Here is a 19744-nt window from a genome sequence, read left to right on the forward strand (position 1 = left end):
CCCCCCCGTTCCTCCGAGCGTCCCTCCCTGCCCATAAATCATGAGGCGATGCAGGCGCCTCATCTGTTCCCACTGGAATCCAAATTATGCTCGCTGCCCTTTAAATCTGAAGTGATTTAAAAAAATATCTGCAAACTAACAAAACTTAAACTTTTTGTAACCTCCTGTTTCCACCTGTGAATCAGGAAATACCTGCTCAGTGGACCCACTTCCCTCTTCTTCTTCTGTTGTCCTCCATCACACCTCAACTCTCACTTCCTTCAAGCCAGGCAGCCTAGCAGAGCTGCGGCTGCTGTACCAGGTTGTTTCTTTCAGTTTTTAGTGGAGAGAGCTGAACTGACATGATGGAGAACTTTGGATCCCTCCAGAATGTGTCTGTGTCTCATTATCTCTGTGATTCAGTCCCTCAGAGCTGCCTGTTCATGTCTAACTAACTTTATAGCTGCAGTGGGCTCCCCGGCCCCGCCTCCTCTCATGTTTGTCCAATTGCCAGCAGCTGTTACTCATTTCACAAAAGGCCCTCCCATCCAGAGCTGAGGCTGGCAGCGAGGCTCTCAGCACTCCGTTAGAGGAAGACGTCTCCGCTGTCAGGGAAAGGCGATCTGCTGCTGCTGCTGGTGAGAGGATGTTTGTTTTCTTCTTCTTCCTGTGTTTCGATGTGAAAAGGTTCCTTTGTTTCCGGAGCGAGGCAACAGAGCCTCCTGTTCCACATAACTCAGGCTGACGTCGCAGTTTTTTCTCGTGTTGACTCTGCTGTTCTTCTCCTAATCGATGCTGCTGAACTTTCTTTTTGTCACTTGAGCATTTTCCTTTAAGTCACCGGACCTCCAGTCTTTTATTTTCTCCCTCTCCTTGTTCTGAGCCAGCTGCTCGGACTGTTATCAGGGAGTTTATCACCAACTCCATTCCTCCTTCTCCCTCCCTCCTCCTCCTCAGTCCCAGAAGCAGCTTCATCCTGCTGTCGGGGGATCATGTGGGATCTTTCTAGTAGATCTCTCTGGCTCTCCTCTGACTCCTGACAACTTCAGTCAGAAACCTCCAGACCTGCCTAACACCAGCAGGCGCATGAGTGTGGTCTGAAGATAACGTTTCTGGTTTCCTGCTGTCGCCGGGGAGCTGCGGCTGACGTCAGGACGCTCGGTTTGAGTCCAGCCCCTCGGGGGGTCACACAGGATCCTTTTCTGTGTTTGTCAGAAGAGCGACAGCAGCAGCAGACAGGAGACAAACGAAAGAATAAGACGACTTTGCCCGCTCTGCTTTTGTGTACATGAGCAAAAAGGTTTCATTAAAAAGGGATTAGTTGTTGCTGAGAGATATAAAGTTTCCCCTCTGAAGTGTCTGCCCTCGTTTTAACTCTCCGTGTTTTATCTCTTCTCTGTGTAGCTGCGTTGAGCGAAGTCGGGATCGTTTTTTTTTTATTTATTTTTTTTTTTGTGGGATCATTTAAACCTCGCCTCACACCTGCTGGCCTGAACCGGGAGTCCCTCCTGAACTCTGCTGCGTCGCCCTCCGCCTCCTCATGCCCCTGCAGGCGGAGCGCAGCGCCCGGCCAGCGAGCGTAGCCTGTTGCCTGAAGAAGCCTGCGTCCTGAGCGGGAGGGATGGCCCTGAAGAGGCAGCTGCTGTGGGTGATGGGGAGCGTCGTCTGCCTCCTGGTCATATACATGCTGTGCTTGAACACGCAGTGGCGTCCGTCGTCGTCGTCGTACCTGCTCAATCTGAAGACCTGGCCGGTCAGGTGAGGGAGTTTCTTTGAAGTTTTTTTTTTTTTTCTTCCCCAAAATATTTTTCAGAACTTCATTCTGTACTGCCAAAGAAACACACATTTACAAAGAATTTTGGCCGAGTTTCTACTGCAGATGTCTCGAAATAAGCCAAAACTAACTTCTAAGTAACTTTTTCAGCACAATAAAGGAACTCCTTTTAAGTCAATTTCTTAATATTCATGGAAAAAGTAAAAGTTATCAGTGAAATAATCTGCCAGTGGAACAAGACATTTTTCTCCATACAAGTTAAAATGTCGTGTACCACTGGCACATTATTTCACTTGTACTTTTTCATCAATATTGAGGAACTACTGTGTTTTTATGACAGTTTTTCCAACTACTAGAACATTCACACTAGAAACTAGACCAAAACTACTTGGTCAAATTTTGTTTTTGCAGTGCGCAGCTTTCTTTTCATCGTCATCTCCTAAATTTCAGATCATAAGTTCACAGATGCTCATAACTGGCATTATTATCATTTATTTTGGGTCTTTTAAAGATTCCTTTATTCCATTTCCTCCCCCCCCCCAACAAGGAATTATTCAACTTTAATTTAAAAACAAGCTTAAGGAGTACGAGTTAACTTTTACTGTGGGTGTTCTGTAATCCATACAGACTCAACATTATTCATATGGGCTCAAATATAAACGTACTCCCTCACTCGTGTACCTAACTGGGCCGTTCATTTGAAACGGTTGTTTCCCTTGCACAGACCCAGTTTGATTTGTCCCCTCAGTTTAGATGTGTGTGTGTTGTCATCCTCCTGAGGTCAAAACAGAACAACTCAAATAAATCAACCTGGTTTTTGTTCAATCTTATCGGCTGTCGGTAAATGTCGTCATGTTGGTTCGATGGAAATGAAAGGAGCAAACGTGACCATGAGACGTTCAAAGGTCTGGTTCAGACCTTTGAACTGATTTTATTACGATTATTTAAATATTCTGATATCTAATTACTGCCTGCTGCCTCATGCTGCTTTCAAGAAATGTCAGAAGTCGGCTGGCCTTGATCGCAGATATTAGATTAGTCACAAGCCTAAGATCCTTTTATATATATATATATATTTTAGCCATTTCCTCAATGCCAGTCCTGAAAAGCACAACGGGTTTTCTTTCTCGCTGATTCCAATTTTCTAGACTGGATTCCAGTTCAGTGGTTGGAACTGCATTGCTTGAGGGTAACTAATGTCTGAAAACCGGTCTGGTTTATATGACTCTTCTTAAAAGAACAACTCGCATAATGGATGAACTGCTACTTCCTAGAGCAGTTGGCTGACTGAGAAGGTTTTTCAGTTGTCATTTGTGGGTAACCACAGCTGGGGAAACAAAGACTGAACTGAACAGCACGTCTAAACTTTATTTAAACTCCAGCAGATGCATCTGGTTTTCAGCACAGAAATCTGTAGCTGATTTTTAGTCATTTTCTGGTCTGGTCAGGTGAAAAAGAAACCATGGGAAACATCTTTAATTCCCAGACTGTAGTCCATGTCTTGTCTTTCCCTCCTTGTGGTTTACCTCTCTTCTTTCTGTACTTCCTTCCTTGTTTTTTGTTCATTCTGCTTTTCATTTGGTCCCTGCTCTCCTTCCTTCTCCGTACTTTGTTGTTCCACGTCTTGTATTCCCTGTGCTCTTTCCTTCCTTTTTTTTCATCCTTCTTACAGTCTCACTTCCTTTCTTTCTTTTTCTTGTTTACATCTTTTTTTTTTCCTGTTACCCTGTTCTTTCTTGTCTCGTATGTCCTTACTGCTGTCAGTCTTCTCCTTCCTCCTTTCCTCATGTGTGCTTATTCTTTTTCCCTCGTCAGCCTTTTTCTTTTTGAATCATTCCTTCCCTGAAATGGTTGTAAAGGACTGAGAGAAAAACTGAGCCTGAATAAGCCCTGGATGTTGGACTTGCATGAATCTTTTTGACATCTTATCCTAAATCTTAGAGTATAATGTCTCAAAAACACTTGACCAAAGGAAACCCGCCAACGCCCCTGAAATTTCCAAAGACGAGCTGGATTACTAGAATTAATCAAATCTTGTGTTTTTAGTTTAGTTTAGAACCATGTCAGAGTTGAAGGGTTAAACTGTGAGATCACATGTGATGAAGAGTTTCTACTGTATAACCAGATCCTATCCCCCTCCCCTCTTCCTCCTCCTCCTCGGCTCCAAGTGGATCATTGTGGCTCCAACAAAGGAACCACACAGCACTCTGCTGCCCTAATGAAAAAAATCCCCTGGAGTTATTTGACTGGAGGTGGTCTCTCTCTCTCTCTCTCTCTCACTCTCACACTCTCACTCTCTCACACACGAACGTGAAACGTAAGCTTTGTTCCGACGGCTAGAGCTCCAGCTCTAAAAGCCAGCAGGTCCCCGACAGATGCATTAAGGTCAGCTGAGAGAAACTGGAGCGCAGACTCGTTTCTAAGTTGTTGTTGTTGTTTTTTTTTTAAGAAACTAAAGGGGAAGTGTGCTAGGTTTCTAAAGCTGTTCTCATCTGAGAGATTAATCGATAACAGTTTTGACTGATCTCAGATTTTTGCCAATTTTGATTTTTTTTTCTTTTTCTGAGCGCTATAACAGCTTTGCATATTTTACAATGAAAAGCAGTGAAAATTAAAGGAACAAACATGACAATGAGACGCATGTCTGGTTCAGACCTTTGAACCTATTTTAAGGCAGATTTAAATGATTTTTAAATCTTTAAATGATATTTAAATCTGCCTTTCCTGCTGAGAGCAGTCAGCAGTTGTTGTAATTGGGAGCAGAGAAAACGCGCCGTGTTTGATTAGTTCCTGGCTTAACCATCTAATGGTTAACGTTGTTGAAATAACAGTCAGGGGTGTACTTGTAAGAAAATGTTGATCTAGGAGACTGATCACGTTTCCTCCTCCAGAGGTTGAAAGTGCAGAAGCTTTGCTGTTGGACCTTCAGACCCGTGTTTCCCAACTCTGGTCCTCAAGGCGCATCGCCCTGCAAACTTTAGACGTTTCCCTGCTTTACCACGCCTGATTCAGCTGATTGCAGTTCAGCAAACACCTGTTCCGCTGAAATCACACGAAACCAAGGAGACGGCATGCAGGGCAGTGAGCCGTGATAAGGGTTGGCACTTTCAGTCTTGCTCTCTGTCGCCGCTGCAGCTTAAATGAAGCACCAGCTTGTCATAGTAAACACAATCCACTTTAAATCGTCTTCGTCTCACCGCCTCACGACCTGCGTTTCCATTCCAAATGTGAGCAAACCTTTGACTATGTTCTGCTAATGTCCGACAAAAAACACAATTTTGCAATGGCAATGTTTCCATCGAGTAAGGAATGAAGTTAAACTCACGTGTGACTAAGCTTTCTCATGCGATAAGTCACTTAAAACCATGGCAACAACGGCTGTAGTTACATGAGATTCTATTCATAATTCAGCCACTGAATAAGTGCAGATCTGTCAGCCACGTGACTCGTGATGAGAAAAGTTTCGATTGCAGTTCTGTAAAATATACTGCCGAAAAAACGCCTCATCCTAGCAGAAACACTTATCAAAAAGTGTTTACAAAATTGGCTTTCCCCTCCCGCTCCCCATTAAGCGAATTTAAACTGGGAATGTGGGTTTTACACTGGTTGGGTTCTTGAAGTGATAAAATGTTCTTTAAGGTTTTCTGAGTAGGAGTGACAGGTTCCTGGCCCGAATATGAAGCTGTGACTCAAAAAGCCGAGTTCAGACTGTTTGCTTTTTGCAGAATAACAAACGGTCCTTTAGCACACATCAGCTAGTGTGTGTGGTGTGTGTGTGTGTGTGTGTGGGGGGGGGACCCATTGGCTGTTGCCATTAGAGATGACGCTGACTAATCAGGGCTCACTGAACCTCATTTAACGAACTTCCCATTTTAGTTAATATTTTATGACAGAGTTTTGTAAACATTTTAAAAGACACTGGCACTTAATATGGGTTTACCCAAGCTCATAGTTCTTGTTTGTTTTTTCTTTTTGTTTGCCAAATCCAGCATATCTATAGGAATATCGTACATTTATTAATATTTTCATTTCATTTAACCTTTATTTCACCAGGAAAATCTATACTTTTTTTTTTTTTTTTAATGCAACCAAGTCATCAGATTACAATGTGTAAAGGTTGGTTGCTTTAAGGTATATTTACCCAACAATGGGACCTTTACCAACGCCAGGGTTTGTATGTATTTACTTATTTTAAAAATTAATTTTAGTTTTGCTCTTTGCCGTTTTTCACCCTGCCAGCAGAACGAGACGGTTTTGGTGAATGTTCAGTCTGACGCCGTGTTGCGTCCGTCGCCTTGGACCCAGCAGCTCCTCTGTTCTGCTGCACACTTTGCTCCTCCAGGGAGTGTGAAGGTTGACTTTACGACCCGATCGTCAGCTGACTCTGGCCCCTCAGCAGGTCACATTTCACAGGTTTTACCGAGAATGCTCTTCCCTGCCACTCGGTTCACATTAATTCACTTACTTTTAGCATTTGTGCTCTTCTCTTCAGTTTTTTTAGTTGGTTTTATTACTTGACGTCAGTCGTCATAAATTCCCTGGAGTTATTCGACTGGAGGTGGTTTGAACCAAGACTGGATCCTTGGTGCACAAAGCGGAGTAGCATTCATCTGTTCTGTAGGTTGTAAAAGTGTGCGCTCGTTAGTCTGAGGAAAAAATGGCTGAAAATAATGCAGAAGTCTTTAATTTGATAAATAAATACTGCTGCTGGTGAATACCACTGCCATTTATTCACTTCATCCTTATTGCACTCGCCTGGACCGTCTTTGCCATCCGTCACTAAAACAGGCCCAGTAACGTCAGTGAAGTGGCATCATGAAGTGTCTGTAAGATGGAGGCCATGATTGCTACTTAAAGTGGCAAAACATATCAGCAGCCTGCCAGTTCTGGAATATTTGCTTATCAAATTACAGGTTAGAGCACATAGTTTCCCTGAAGCCAGACAGAAGTAAAATGGAGCCTATCCGCCGCTGTGAAACAAGTGAAACCATTTGGTTATCATTTTTATGGTCATGTATTGTACAAGTTTTTTTTTAATCAAGGTTGTTGACAGATTGACGTCAATGCTTTGTAATTGATGAATGGCCTAAAATGAAATTGCACTTGTCAAACCTGAAATGAGATTAATTTGTTTTCCTTGGATCATGTTTGAAATATTTAGTGTTTTTCAGGCTAACAGGTAAGATTTCTATTTTCCAAAAAATTAGGCAATAACGCGTTCTCAATTATGCGCTAGTTCCCGTCACATAAAATCCTTACTAAATGCATTTTATGTCAAATGAAATGAGACATGACATCTGTAGTGCTTCTGGATCATATTGTAGTTTCTCTACCGTTTCTACAGTTGAGCCAAAGCAGATCGTTTCCCCTCATCTCATTTGCACCAGGTGAATTCTGACTTTAATTGGTGCTGATTTGCTTGACCTGAACTGGTTCGTAACACAGAGGTCTGTTCTTGGCTTGTGTTCCAGCACAACCTTGAATACTAATGAGGATTTTGCAGAGTAGTATTTTCCAACAGGCTCTACATGAGTTGGCTGAGAGTCGTGTCCTTTCAGGAAGTGTAATGGCTGAACGGTTCCTTCAATAGCAAACAAAGACTGAGATCACCGTGTGTGGTTTGATCCTCCACAGCAACTCTAAGGATGCTCTGCTCAGATGGAGCGACTTCGTCCAGGACGACCTGGCCGCCACCACCCTTCTTGACCTCGCGGGAGCCAAACAGACTGCAAAACCAGCACAAGACCAAATCAAGAACGACTCGCTGTCCGGGTCCGACGGCGTAGACAAAGCCAAAAGAACCACGAGGGCCCCTCTGGCCAAGCCCGCCAGAGCGCCGGGCCCCACAGAACCCCCTTACATCGGAGACTTTTACATGAGTGAGAACATCCCTCCACAAACGGTGAGTCAGCTCTGGATTTAACGGGATTATTTGACCCAAAGATTTGGTGTCAATGGAATTGATCATCTCTGTTTGTCTTGTATTGGACAGTATCTGCTTTGGTCCAAAACTAAAGTGAGGCCTCCCAGACTGGTATCTCCTGTGTCTTTTAGATGTTTATAGGTTCATCGAACCTGCATCAAATGCTCATTAGCAGATCTCTGTAGCGCTAGACGTTGAGGCGATTCAACCATTTGAAGCAGAAACGCGTCTACAGGGTGCAGAGCGCAAACCTGCCCTGAAAGACTCGAGCTGCTTTAAACTTTTCTAGAATTACTCCGGCTGTTCCTGTCAGACGGTGTAAACAGGTTTTCAGTTGACGTTTTCCTGACCTGCAGCAGCTCACTAATTATCAACTTTTTAATCCTGTGAAAAGCTGTCTGCTCTGTTTTTAAATTACCTTTCTGCCCCATGTTAAGAGGAGTGGCGACTTTATTTTTTATTTTTTTATTTTCCCATTTGGTTTCACAAACCTCCTCTCTTCACATCATCTACATCAGTCATTGGATTACTGTTTACCCTGGAGTTCTTGAGTATTGTTGATGACGGCGAGTCAACTATAAACAGAACTTTGTTTGAACCGTTTCATAAATGTAAGATGTGTTGGGGCTCAGAGGTGAGATTTAACCTGCATTTGATTAATGTTCCCTATAACCTGATTTAACCTGGAGAAGTGATTAATGTTTAAACTGGAGAATCAGGAGTTTAGATTTAAAGTTTGTAGATGTCACAGGATCAGGCTTATCAGCATCATTAATGTTCTGGCTTAGGTCCGGCTCTGTGTTGTCTCTGGGCGGCTGCCGCCATTGTGCAGATCTGTGTTCCTGTTAAATGTTTTAGTTTAGTCATGTGTGCGTTGCTGTTTCCATACCTTGTTACATGTTGTGTTCTCTCTTATGACTCATTAAAACTGTTTTTTTTTTTTTTTGCAAAATCAAGCAAGATTTGTGCACAGTCCTGTTAAAACTGACATACCCTGACACACACACACACACACACATAATTTGGTCTATAACAATGTACTAAAAATCGAACTGAATTCTCTAAAGAGCAGCTTCCATTCATTTACAGTAGTTCCTGTTTTTTTGTTTTATTTTTAATTCTCCTCTTCATCGATTGAGAAACCAGGACAGGACCAGCAGCCATTTTTATAAATATCATAGATTTAACACACTTTTTATTCAGTCAAGTCTAGTCGGAGCCACTTTTACAAAAACGGTTTTCTTCTCCATCTTTTTAAATAAGTTGGTGAAAGGTTTGAGCATCGCTCTGTCTGCAGACTGTAGTAAGAGCAGTGGCGACTGGTTCAGAGGCTCCAGTCTAACCAGTAGACGTCTGCCACCTTTTCCTCTCTCCTGCCTGAGTTCATGTCGGGTCTGTATGACTAACAGAAAACAGTCTGCCGAACCGTGAGCCTCAGGAGGATATCTGACCTGCTGACGGACCGTGACAGACGGGGACTGTAGCGTTTTCCTTTTTCGTCTCTGTTTTTGTTGTCATGACTCTACCGCTGTGTTATCCGCTCCTCACAGAACTGCCCAGATGGCATCCGAAGTCGGATAAAGGAGTCCGAGTTTGGACAGCTGTTCCTGGAGCACATTCCCGTCCTGCAGTGGGCCCGACATGTGACTCAGGAGCAGCACCAGCGTCTGAAACGGTACCCAGGGACGCACGGCTGGGGAGGCATCGACTACGACAGTGAGATCCACTTTCTCTAAATGTTTTTATTTGTTTTTCATAGTTTTTCTGCATTTTATTATTTGGGGAGTTTTCACTGTCCTGGTTCACAAAGAGGCTCCTGTTTTACAGGCAGGACAAGAATTGCAGTAAATAAAACACTGTTTGATGCTGCAAGATAAACTCTTGTTTTGTCACAGCAGTGAAAAAATACTGGTTTCATTTTTCCGAAAAACTGTTCCTGCGATCCTTCGCCACCTCTGAAAGGAATCTACCCACCTTCACAGGGCATGAGGTTTACGTTCAACTTTGCTGACCTCTGAGTTTGCACTCGGAGCAACGAGCTGAACGATCGTCTGCTTTAAAATTAAGGGCAGGCACAGACTTGTGGGTCAGGCTCAAGGGATCAGAGGATGTAGGATGAGATTCCTTTGTTTCTCCAGAGAATTTGGAGCTTAACAACTGTTGATGGGAGAGAGTTTCTTCTTCCTAATGACTTTCTTTTCTTGATTAACGTCTGTCTCTGTTTTAGTTTAGCTGTTATGGGTTCCTGGAAAATGTCTGTTTTTTTTGTTGTTTTTTTTTAGATTCACCTTGGAAAAAAAATTCTCCAATCTTGGATGCATTTATAAGGAATCAATAATTAATAAATAGTAGGTTTACTCAAGGCCAGAGACTCTTAATCTTGACGCAAACTGAGGAGGACATGTGGCGTTTGTGGCCGTAACCTGAATATTTTAATATTCCATTCAGTTCAGGTTCATTTTTGGTCATTTTAATGAAAACATTTTATAGCATCAGAAACCAAATGTCACTCCAGTCAAAATTACTGTTAATTATGCATGAAGATTAACTTCTCTTTTTTTATCAGATAAAGTGAAGTATAATAAATCTGTAGATCAGATCTGTGTAATTATTGTGCAGTGAACCAAACTTAGTGGATTTTTGTGTTTGTTTTCGGACAGTTTGAGGAAGCAGGAGTCTCTCATCATCATCCTCATATTCTGTTAATGTGTAAAGATGGGCTGTGATATGTACAGTTTAGGAAACATTTTATTATTTCTGATTAATTGTGCTTCTCTCTGCAGCTCTGATGGATACTCTGACTGTGCTAAACTCCTCCGCTAACTGGAGGATGTTGGATGACTGGGACAGTCGCAAGAATAAATCGGCGTGCAGCCGCTGTGCCGTGGTGGGAAATGGAGGGATCCTGAAGGGCTCGAAAAAAGGGAAGGAGATCGACGGCCATCATTACGTCTTCAGGTACTGAGCTGGACAGCAGAGCGCTGACATCTTAACAAAACTCTACTGTGTAAAGAAACTCGTCAAGCAAGTTGATTTTTGTTTTATAAGTTGCAACAATCTAAAAAAAAAAACCAAACATGCTGCAGATGGGTTTGGCTGCCATGGCAACATACCACATACCCCCATCAAAATAAAATGATCATAAATGTTGTTTTGAGATGTTTGGGGTTTTCCTTCCGTGTTTGTGCTCATTTGTGGACCCTGTGGCTCCGCAGGACTAACGGGGTGGTCATCAAAGGCTTCGAGGAAGACGTGGGCTCCCGGACCACCCACTACACCTTCTCCACCAACACGCTGATGAACTCCATGAGGAGCTACGGCGGCGTCGGGTACAACGGACCGCCCGTGTCCGCGGTGAGGACGCGACCACAGGGTCTCTCCTCCTCTCTGAAGGACACGTCCTCTCTTTTAACGCTGCGCTGCTCCGCCACAGGAGACGCGGTACGTTTTCCTGCCCGATCACGACCGGGATTACCTGCTGATGAAGGCGGCGTCCACGCACACGCTGGTGCTGAGGGGACCCGAGCGAAACAAAGAGTGAGTGACGGTCACAGATGAGTTTATGTCGAGGTTGAGCAGCATCATTGATCTAAAGTTGTGATGAAATGTGAGCCGTTAATTTATCTTGTTGCATTCAAACCCGTTGGCAGGTTGGATCTCCGTAATGTTTTTATTTAAGGCAGGCAGGGCACATTTTTACTCACAAAATGCAACTTCACCTAATGTTATGAATATGAATTTTTACAGTTCTGTGATTTAAAAAATAATAATGTTTTGATATTCAAATTCTCATTAAATTTTAAGTATAAATCCTTTTTAAAATTTGATTTGAACTTGACGGGAGTCTGAATTTTTAATGCGTTTTAAGACGTTTCCTCTTTTAGTTTGATGTGTTTTTATATATAAAATTGATCAGATCTTTATTATGTTCTAAATAATTTAGATCTGACCTCTGGCTTATTAAAACGCTCAACCACTTCCACCGTTTCATCATTAGTCATTTGCCACAGCCGACGTAGAAAAAGCCACGTATCCTTTCGGTCCGACTTCATCCGTCTCAAATATTTACACATCACTCCTTGCAGCTCATTTGCTTGGTTCGAGTGGTTTACCTACAGCTTCGGTTTGGGACAGATCGTCTCACGTTTCACTTTAAAGGACCTTAACCTGGGTTAAAGCTCCACTCTGTAAAGGTGCTTCTCCCCATTTAAATTCAACCTGCTGTGAACCAGTCTGCAGCTGAAGTGAGTCACGTAGTTGAGAGCATAGAAAACCTGAAACTGAAACCGTTTTTTTTTTTGTTTTTTTCCAGAGCTGCCATGTCATCCCTGATGTAGTTTGCAGCTTTGCTTCATGCAGTTTGTTCTCAAAGCCGCTCGGCACTGATGGGTTTCCCGACGTTTGTACATCGACTTCCTTGAGCCGATAGATAAAATGATTAGATTTGAAAGATGCTGTTCACTTAAATCCACGTAATGACAACTGTGTCGTATTTTTACACTTCAGTTTTCCCAGAGTCCAAAATAATTCCCGTTGCCTCTGGATCACATCGTTCTCCCGTTTATTTTGTTTTCTCATCTGGTCGAGTTGAACGCTGCTCCTCGACACGGCGATGCTGGGCGAACGCAGTCATTGTTCACAGCTGAATCTGTTGTTGGTTTCTGTTAAAGTGCTGATTGTCGACATTCAGGACTTGAATCTGTTGAGATTCTCCAGTACTTTTACAATATCCCTAAATTATTAAACTTTCTGTAAAGTAGCTCTTATAGTTTTGACAGAAGGTGCTTGTCGGCAACTATTCGTGTTGCTGAATGGATGTGAAATTAATTCACTCTATACATTTTCTGTCATTGTAATTTAATACCCAAGCAGAGATTCCTTTGTTTTTTAAACTGTTTGCCTTTGTTTTGTTTTTTTTTTACATTGGTGAGCTTTTAGACCAGTTGTTTTACATTTTAGAGGCTTTAAATTCTTCCAACTAGGCGCTGGCTGCATGTGTGCGTGTGAAGAAAGGTTTACGGGTTAAAACTTGAAGACAAAACGACATGAGGAAGTGGTACAGTGTGAATCTTAACAAAGATGCAAGCTAAAGATATGTTTAACCAGTTTTATTAGAATCCAGGTTTCACCTGAAGATGTGACGATTACTGCAAAACCAAAATACATTTTTCTACACCGTTAATTTCTATTGTTTACTTTGCGCAGCCCAACGAGATACTTTGGAAAGGATGTCTCGGCAGCAAAGCTGAAGATGTACCACCCAGATTTCATCCGTTACCTCAGAAACAGGTGAGCCGGTGATCTGAATGAAAACGGCAGCAGAGATGGATTTGGAACGTGATGAGACCTGAACGAGCTTCTGAATAGATTTTCCTGCTGGTTTACGTAAAGCTGCCCGAAGCATGAGAACGTCGGTAATCCCTAAAGATGTAGTTATGCTAATTAAGTTTTTAAAACGGCGGTTTTAGACGTTGTTTGTGCAACTCTCGACAGATTTCTGATTTCTGGTTTCAGATTCCTTCGGTCGAACATCCTGAACGGTCGATATAGGAGCATCTACCGTCCATCGACTGGAGCTGCAATGCTGCTGGCCGCGCTGCACACCTGCGACCAGGTAGGAGTCGTGTTCGCCCTGCTGAGCCATGAATAGTTATTTTTTTTAATGTATTATCTACCACACTTTAACCGTGATGGAAACTTGCCTGTAGAAGTATACGAAGTAGGTTTAACCTGATGGAGAAACTGCAGAGGAAACTAAAAATCAGGGTAAGCCATCAAATGGAGCAGCAGCAGCACTACATAAAGAAAACAGACTTTTATTTTATTGTATAGAACTTTACATTTTGTTTATTATATGAAATGTATGTACAGGACATCAGCTATGAAATAAAAGCTTGGTTAGAAATGCGTCGTATATTTCTGGCCCGGGTAATCATGCAAAGTTTGTCTTAAGTCATTGTTTTGGTGTGGCTGTTGCAAAGCTGTGATCTTGGTCCTTACAAAATGTCTGAGTAGAGCTGGAAGAGCTTGTGTGTGTGTGGGATAGGAAGCTTACACACTGACCCAGTTACACCGGTTCTGATCGGAGGAATGGGCCAGAATTCCAGTAAGTCCTGTGAGACGTTTGTTGGAAGGAAACTTAAAACCAGTTAAAAGTTCAGTTCTGCCAAATATTAAGTAAAGGTCTTATGAATCTAAAATGAAGAGACAAAACTATCTTTACTCTTGCATTTAGCAAAGGGAGATGATTTTTGGGCCATTCTGACCTAAAATAGAAAAATGTTGTACAACGCCTGGCTGCGCTTGCACAAAGACAGGATTGTGATTCTCCTCAGCTCAACCTGCAGAAATATTTCCCATTTCATTTGTACTTTTTTTCTTGTTTTTCTTTGGTTGTCAGAACTGCCACAACCTTCAGATCCCTTTTTTGTAGAACCCGTTTTTCAACCTGTCAACAGGAGGGAACGGCGATCAAGATAGAAAATGAGTCTGCTTGTTTTATGCTTTGGCATAACGGTTAAACCTTTTGTTTGTTTTGTAGGTGAGCGCCTACGGCTTCATGACGCCAGACTACAGCAAATACTCGGACCACTACTACGACAAATCCTATCACAAGGTGGGCTTCTTCGCCAACCACGACATGCGTATGGAGATGAGAGTGTGGCAGAGCCTGCACAAGGCCGGACTCATCACGCTTTTCATGCGCAATGAAACGAACCTCAACTGATGTCGCCCTTCCTGCAACGTGATGCGAGTTTTCCTGTCGGTGAAGAACTGTAATGTTTGTTCAAACAACTGTTTGGGTTGTTCCTGGGAAAGATGAAGATTGAATTAAACTATTTCTCTAGAAGGATTTATTTATCTTGGGATGCACGAGTTGAGCGTCTGTGGCTCCCCAAAGAAATGTTTCTTTTTTCCCCTCAGTTATCACAATCAAGTTGAACTGTAATTTAAGAAGACGGTGACAGTGTTCTTATACAAACAAGACCAAAATTAAGGATTTCTGAGCCTTAGAGAAAATCCACTGGAGTAGCTTTGTGCATAAATTATTGACCGTTCTAGTAATAAATGCATCGGTTCGTATTACATGCTGTCGCAAACAAAAAAATTCGGTAACACTTTATTTGAAGGGGGGTGAATAAGACTGTCATGACACTTTCATAAACATAACACCTGTCATGAACATGAATAAGCCTTCATGAATATTTATGACTGTTGTCATAAAGCGTCATTCGGTAAATTATGACATTTTTAATACAAAGTTGACATTCAAAATGTCTTTGTTATGACAACTTGACATTAACCAGGAAATCATTACTGTTTAAACTTTACCTTTAATAACATAAAGATACCTAATTTTTAAAGTGCAATCAATAATACTTTTATAACAAATTTATAGCTTCGGTTAGCGTTTCCACCCTTGGTCCTCACGGCACACTGCCCTGCATGTTTTAGATGTTTAATACTTTTGAATCAGATGTTCAGCGATCAGTCTCCCATTCAAATTATGTATCCTGAAGCAGAATAATGTCTAAAACGTGCAGGACGGTCTGCCTTTTCTGACCAGGGTTGGAGAAAAACTAGCATAGCTAACATCTGGGCTAACAGGTGCCTCTAAATGATTTATTTGTGGATAAAAGTTGCAGTATGAAATTTAACGCATCATTCTGAAGTTTGAATCTTCTGAGCTCTGACCGTCAACACGGTAATGGAAAGACGTGCTAGCATGCTAACGTTTGCAAGTAGCTCAGATTGATCCGTTTTAATACCGCATTAAGCTGTTCAGCTTCAGGTTTTGTCAACAGCCACCGAGCCACACTAAACGGTCTGGAATCATTTTCTACATGAGGTCGTGGTACAAAGGGCTAAAGATGAATACATGAATAAAACTGGTGTCTAGAGTTATCGAAATATGCAATCATAATTGTTTTGGTGACCAACCTGCTGATAAACGCACCATTAAAAGGCGGCGTGCATAAAGGGTCTCTAAGAAAACCCAAGATTTGTTTCCAGGATGTCTAAACTCCGTTTCTGGTTAAAGTATTAGTCAAGTATGAAATTGGTTGTACTTCCCGAAATGAGTAAATCTCCCTTAAATAAAACTGTAATGTGCTGAGGAGTAGATGCAGTTCCTTGACAGTTTTGTTGTTTTTCTAGAACCTAGGGTACAGTATCTTTTTTTTTTCTCTACAGCAACAAGGACTGTAAACTTTCACCAAAGATCTATCCTGCTGTTTAGTTTTTTAGAGCCATAAATCTCAGCAAAGGTGTTGCCTGAAGGACTTAAGAACGTCACAAAATGTGTCTCTGCCATAAAGTTTAATGTGAGATGCTGTTAAGGATCCAGCTCTGTTTCACTTTAATGGCTCTCACCTGCAGCCAAAGTTTATTCTGACTCTCTCTCTGTCACTCCTTTTACTGTGGATTGCCTCCAACTGTGACTTTAAAGCTTATTCTGATTATTGTGTAAATATGAAAGGATTTATATATTTAACTTTAATTGTAGTGGGGTTTTTTTTTGTTTGTTTTTTTAAAACGTTGCCACTTTGAGTTTAAACACTTTGTGGCCATTTGTGCCTTTAATGAAAAATGGCATTTTGTTTAATTTTTCTTGGGTGTAGGTGTTTCTGCAGAGACAGGAAACGGGGAGCTGTTTAAGACTTGTATTTTATTTTATTTTTTTGGGGAAGGTGGCAGGTAACAGGATTGGTTTGTTCACACTCCCCTCTGACAAACTGTCCTCTGTGTTGCATCATCCTGTATGACAAACTGAAAGTTGCATTTTTCTACAGTCTTGAGACACTGTGGGTTTTTGTTTTTTGGGGTTTTTTCAAGTGGAGGAAAAAGGAAGGGCAAATCAGGGAGCTTTTTGTATTATAAGCTACATTCAAGTAAAGGGGTTTCATTCTCTAAACCTGTCTATTTTTCTATACTGTAGCCACGCAAAGGGACTTTTACAGTGCAATTTCTGTTTATTTTTGACCCAATAAAACTGCACAAATGTAAAACCAGCTTTAATGGATGTTTTTTGTGTTTTTCTGTAACCTTTCACACTCCCAACCTGCGTGGTGTTTCTTATTCCCCCCGCCAACAGAACATGGAGACGATTTTCTGGAAAATATTGAATGAAAATAAGCCAGTCAGCTGATGCAGTTTTGCTTCCTATTTTCTGGCTGTTATTTATACCTGCAAGCTGTTATGAACAAGAAAATGAAACTAGATGTGAACTTAATGTAATCTGGGCTAAAGAGTTTATTGATCATCCATCTGAGCTCATCTTTCAAAATAAAAGATGAGCTCAGCGCTTGAGGAATGTGTTCAGCTGGGTGTTTATTCCACCTCTGTTTTTTTTTTATCATAACTCTTTAAATCCTTAATTTACAGCTTTAAAAACCCTTTAAGGTGTTGATCTGCAGGGCCTTGAACTGAGGTTACCTGGTGGTGAACCGCTGCCACTCATTGCTGCGCAGCAGGGAGGGGAACGTGAAGCCAGATGTGTGTGGTGTCATGTGGTCGGGTGCGTTTGAGGTCATGAGTCAGACTTTACAGCACTGCCAACATGTCTGCCAGCTTGAGGTTGCAATTACAGAAAGCCATGGCCATCTGAAGTTTTTACACCAGTAAGCTTTTTGAAAAGTGACACTGGCGTTATCTAAGGATGATCAACAGGTTTCTGTTTACTGTAATATTCATTAGTCATGAGTATTTCAGGCACCACCCGTCCCATAAACTGGAATATAATCATCCTGTCAATCTTTCCAGCACAAAAATGAGATCTGTGGTCTTAGTCTTGGATCCCACGATGAATGTTGGGGAGTAAACAGGAACCCAAGAAATGAGAGGAAAACTGTTTAAATGAGGTAAATTATTTGCTGTAAGTGTGGAAAAATTGGTTAAATCGGTTAAACATCTTAGATTTATTGCTCCGGGGGGAATGTAAGCTGAGCTGCATGTTTTTTATATATTTTCAGATTACTGCATTTTTGTTGTGGAAGTAAAAATGACAATGTTTTAGCTTTATGATTCAAAACTAAGCGCTTTCATCAACCCTGCAGGAAACGCTCCTCTCTGCTGCTGCCCAGTGGCGGTAACAACTTACTGCTTCGGCTTCCATATTCATTTAATTCAGTTCAATTTATTATTACAGCACCACTTTATAATCTCAACATTTTTAGTTTATATATATATAGACAAATATCAATCAAATAATGCAGACAATAATCAACCCTGATGAGAAACTGAATGCAGGTGTTGACCTCAGACTGATGCTGTCAAATTTTAATGATCTTCAGATCTCTGAACATTTATGTTCTACATTTCCACTGAGATCTTCATCCAGTTTACATATATATACAGACAGATCAATCTATAGATATATCTATCTACATATACATATATAGACATATGTATATCTATATATATATATATATATATATATATCAAAAGATGAATATTTTTTGCTGCGCACAAATCCTTCCTTGTTCGCTGCTCCTCTGTTTAGCTGTAAATGGTCTGGATTCATGTTGAGCTGTTCAAATCGCACTGACCCCTCAAAGTGCTTCACACAAGAGGCACATTCACCCAGCAACATGCATGGAGCCATTAAGGAGCACTGCTGCCATTAACTTTCCTGCTTTTTCCGACACTCAGCCTTCAGCACTTCATGAAAAGAAAACAAATAAAACAAGTTTTGTTTTCTTAGCATGGCCTAATACTCCATCATAGAAACTTACATAAAAAACAAATTGGGTGAATTTAATAAAAAGCTAATTTAATTTCTTTAAAACACTTTACAAAAGCAAAAATGCTCCTCATTATGCCATTTTCTACTGTTCTTAGAAGGTTGTTCTGTGATGTTTATTGCATAATGAGCTCAACAGACTTGGTCTGCTTGGTAATTGCTGCTGCCACTAGTCTGAAGGAGCTGAGTGAGGAAGGTGAATGGATTTCTCAAACATGCATGAATGAATGAAAGCAATACTCCTGGTGTGTTTTTTTGATGAGGGAATAACATGATTTAAAGCTCAAAAAATGTGATTTTATGTAACGCCCTTTATGAACCTTTACACCATCATGTTCACAGATTAGATACGAAAATAAAAACAGCTTGTTCAACAGCTAGGACCCTTTTAAAGCTGCCCTGTCTTTTTGTTTCTCTCCCTCCCTGTTGGTGGAGGCAGATGGCTTTCCTTCCTGACTCTGTTTCCACTCCAGGTCTCATCCTGGGAAAAGGGAAAATCCTGCTGAGCAAAACTGTTGAAATGACCTTCCAGATGTTTCATCATGACATTCATGACTTGCTCTGCCTCCACTTTGTCTTGTGAGACATCAGTTCCCCTGCTCTGTCTCACTTGTCTGCTGTGGTGGAGTGAACGTTGGGGGATGGGTCTATCTGCCGGTGAACTTCCCTCGGAGCTCATTCAGCAGGAACTCGGAATGACGTTTCATAACTTTGTAGCTACAGTTCCTGCCAGCAGCCTGACTTTGACGGGCTGAAACCTGCAGACACGCCGTAGCAGTCGGTTCTCTGCCTGCACAGATGATGAAGCTTCACAAGGACCCTCTGCTGCTGAATGCACCACAACAATCACCGCCTGCTGCACAAATCCTGCCCTGATGCAGAAAACAAGCAGATATATCTCGATATTCATGGAAATCTGCAGCATTTTTACATACACATTGTTTATTAATCACAACTAGAGACGGTTTAAGGAATGTGTGAAGGTTGAAGTAAATATTTATTTTTTAATCCTGCCAACAGTGAGGCTTTGCTCCGCTAGTTCCGCCTGCTGTGTTTTATTGAACTGCTTTCTTCATCTGCATGGAAACGAAGGTTGATTGTTATTTATGGCTGAGATACATCTAGGGGAGGAATCTGAATAATCTTTACAGTCATTACTGTCCAAAAGTTGTAATCTTCACTCATTTCCTGTCGGTCTAACTTCCCTTTAATCCGTTTTTTTCTTTTAGTAATTTATCTGAATGTCTTCACTTTGCTTCTCCTTCCACTGAGCTTTCCTTACATGTTTCAACTCTGACCTTTGCTCTTTAAATGTGTTTTTTAGGGT

The 19744-nt window shown here is 41.5% G+C and overlaps 1 protein-coding gene and 1 long non-coding RNA gene across 4 annotated transcripts; one reads left to right on the forward strand and one right to left on the reverse strand.

Moving 5' to 3' along the window:
* The first annotated feature begins 514 nt into the window (after positions 1-514).
* Positions 515-14537, forward strand: st6galnac (ST6 (alpha-N-acetyl-neuraminyl-2,3-beta-galactosyl-1,3)-N-acetylgalactosaminide alpha-2,6-sialyltransferase). 3 transcript variants are annotated; one of them, XM_015057144.1, is made up of 10 exons: positions 515-617; positions 1384-1737; positions 7388-7655; positions 9227-9392; positions 10460-10634; positions 10892-11030; positions 11110-11213; positions 12882-12965; positions 13191-13290; positions 14218-14537. In XM_015057144.1, exons 2-10 carry the CDS (start codon positions 1601-1603, stop codon positions 14401-14403), a joined length of 1359 nt encoding a protein of 452 aa, XP_014912630.1. In that variant the 5' UTR covers positions 515-617; positions 1384-1600; the 3' UTR covers positions 14404-14537. The 3 variants fall into 3 exon arrangements, with proteins under 3 accessions (XP_014912630.1, XP_014912629.1, XP_014912628.1); XM_015057143.1 differs by lacking the exon at positions 515-617 and adding an exon at positions 931-1279; XM_015057142.1 differs by lacking the exon at positions 515-617 and having other exon boundaries at positions 931-1737.
* Positions 8153-9007, reverse strand: LOC106962611 (uncharacterized). The gene is made up of 2 exons (XR_001428008.1): positions 8360-9007; positions 8153-8322 (listed from the first exon to the last, which is right to left on the reverse strand). It is a non-coding gene; the product is annotated as an uncharacterized LOC106962611 (long non-coding RNA).
* Positions 14538-19744: the final 5207 nt, after the last annotated feature.

The sequence above is a fragment of the Poecilia latipinna genome, unplaced genomic scaffold, assembly GCF_001443285.1.
Source record: "Poecilia latipinna isolate Pla-1442-1.1 unplaced genomic scaffold, P_latipinna-1.0 Scaffold1437, whole genome shotgun sequence".
In the NCBI taxonomy this organism is placed as follows: Eukaryota; Metazoa; Chordata; class Actinopteri; order Cyprinodontiformes; family Poeciliidae; genus Poecilia; species Poecilia latipinna.

Bases quoted from the DNA above. Each gene is read 5' to 3' on its own strand.
- st6galnac (XM_015057144.1), top strand. From the start codon at position 1,601: ATGGCCCTGAAGAGGCAGCTGCTGTGGGTGATGGGGAGCGTCGTCTGC. The intron at 7,656-9,226 runs GTGAGTCAGCTC...CGCTCCTCACAG, and splicing joins AGAACATCCCTCCACAAACG to AACTGCCCAGATGGCATCCG. The intron at 10,635-10,891 runs GTACTGAGCTGG...GTGGCTCCGCAG, and splicing joins GGCCATCATTACGTCTTCAG to GACTAACGGGGTGGTCATCA.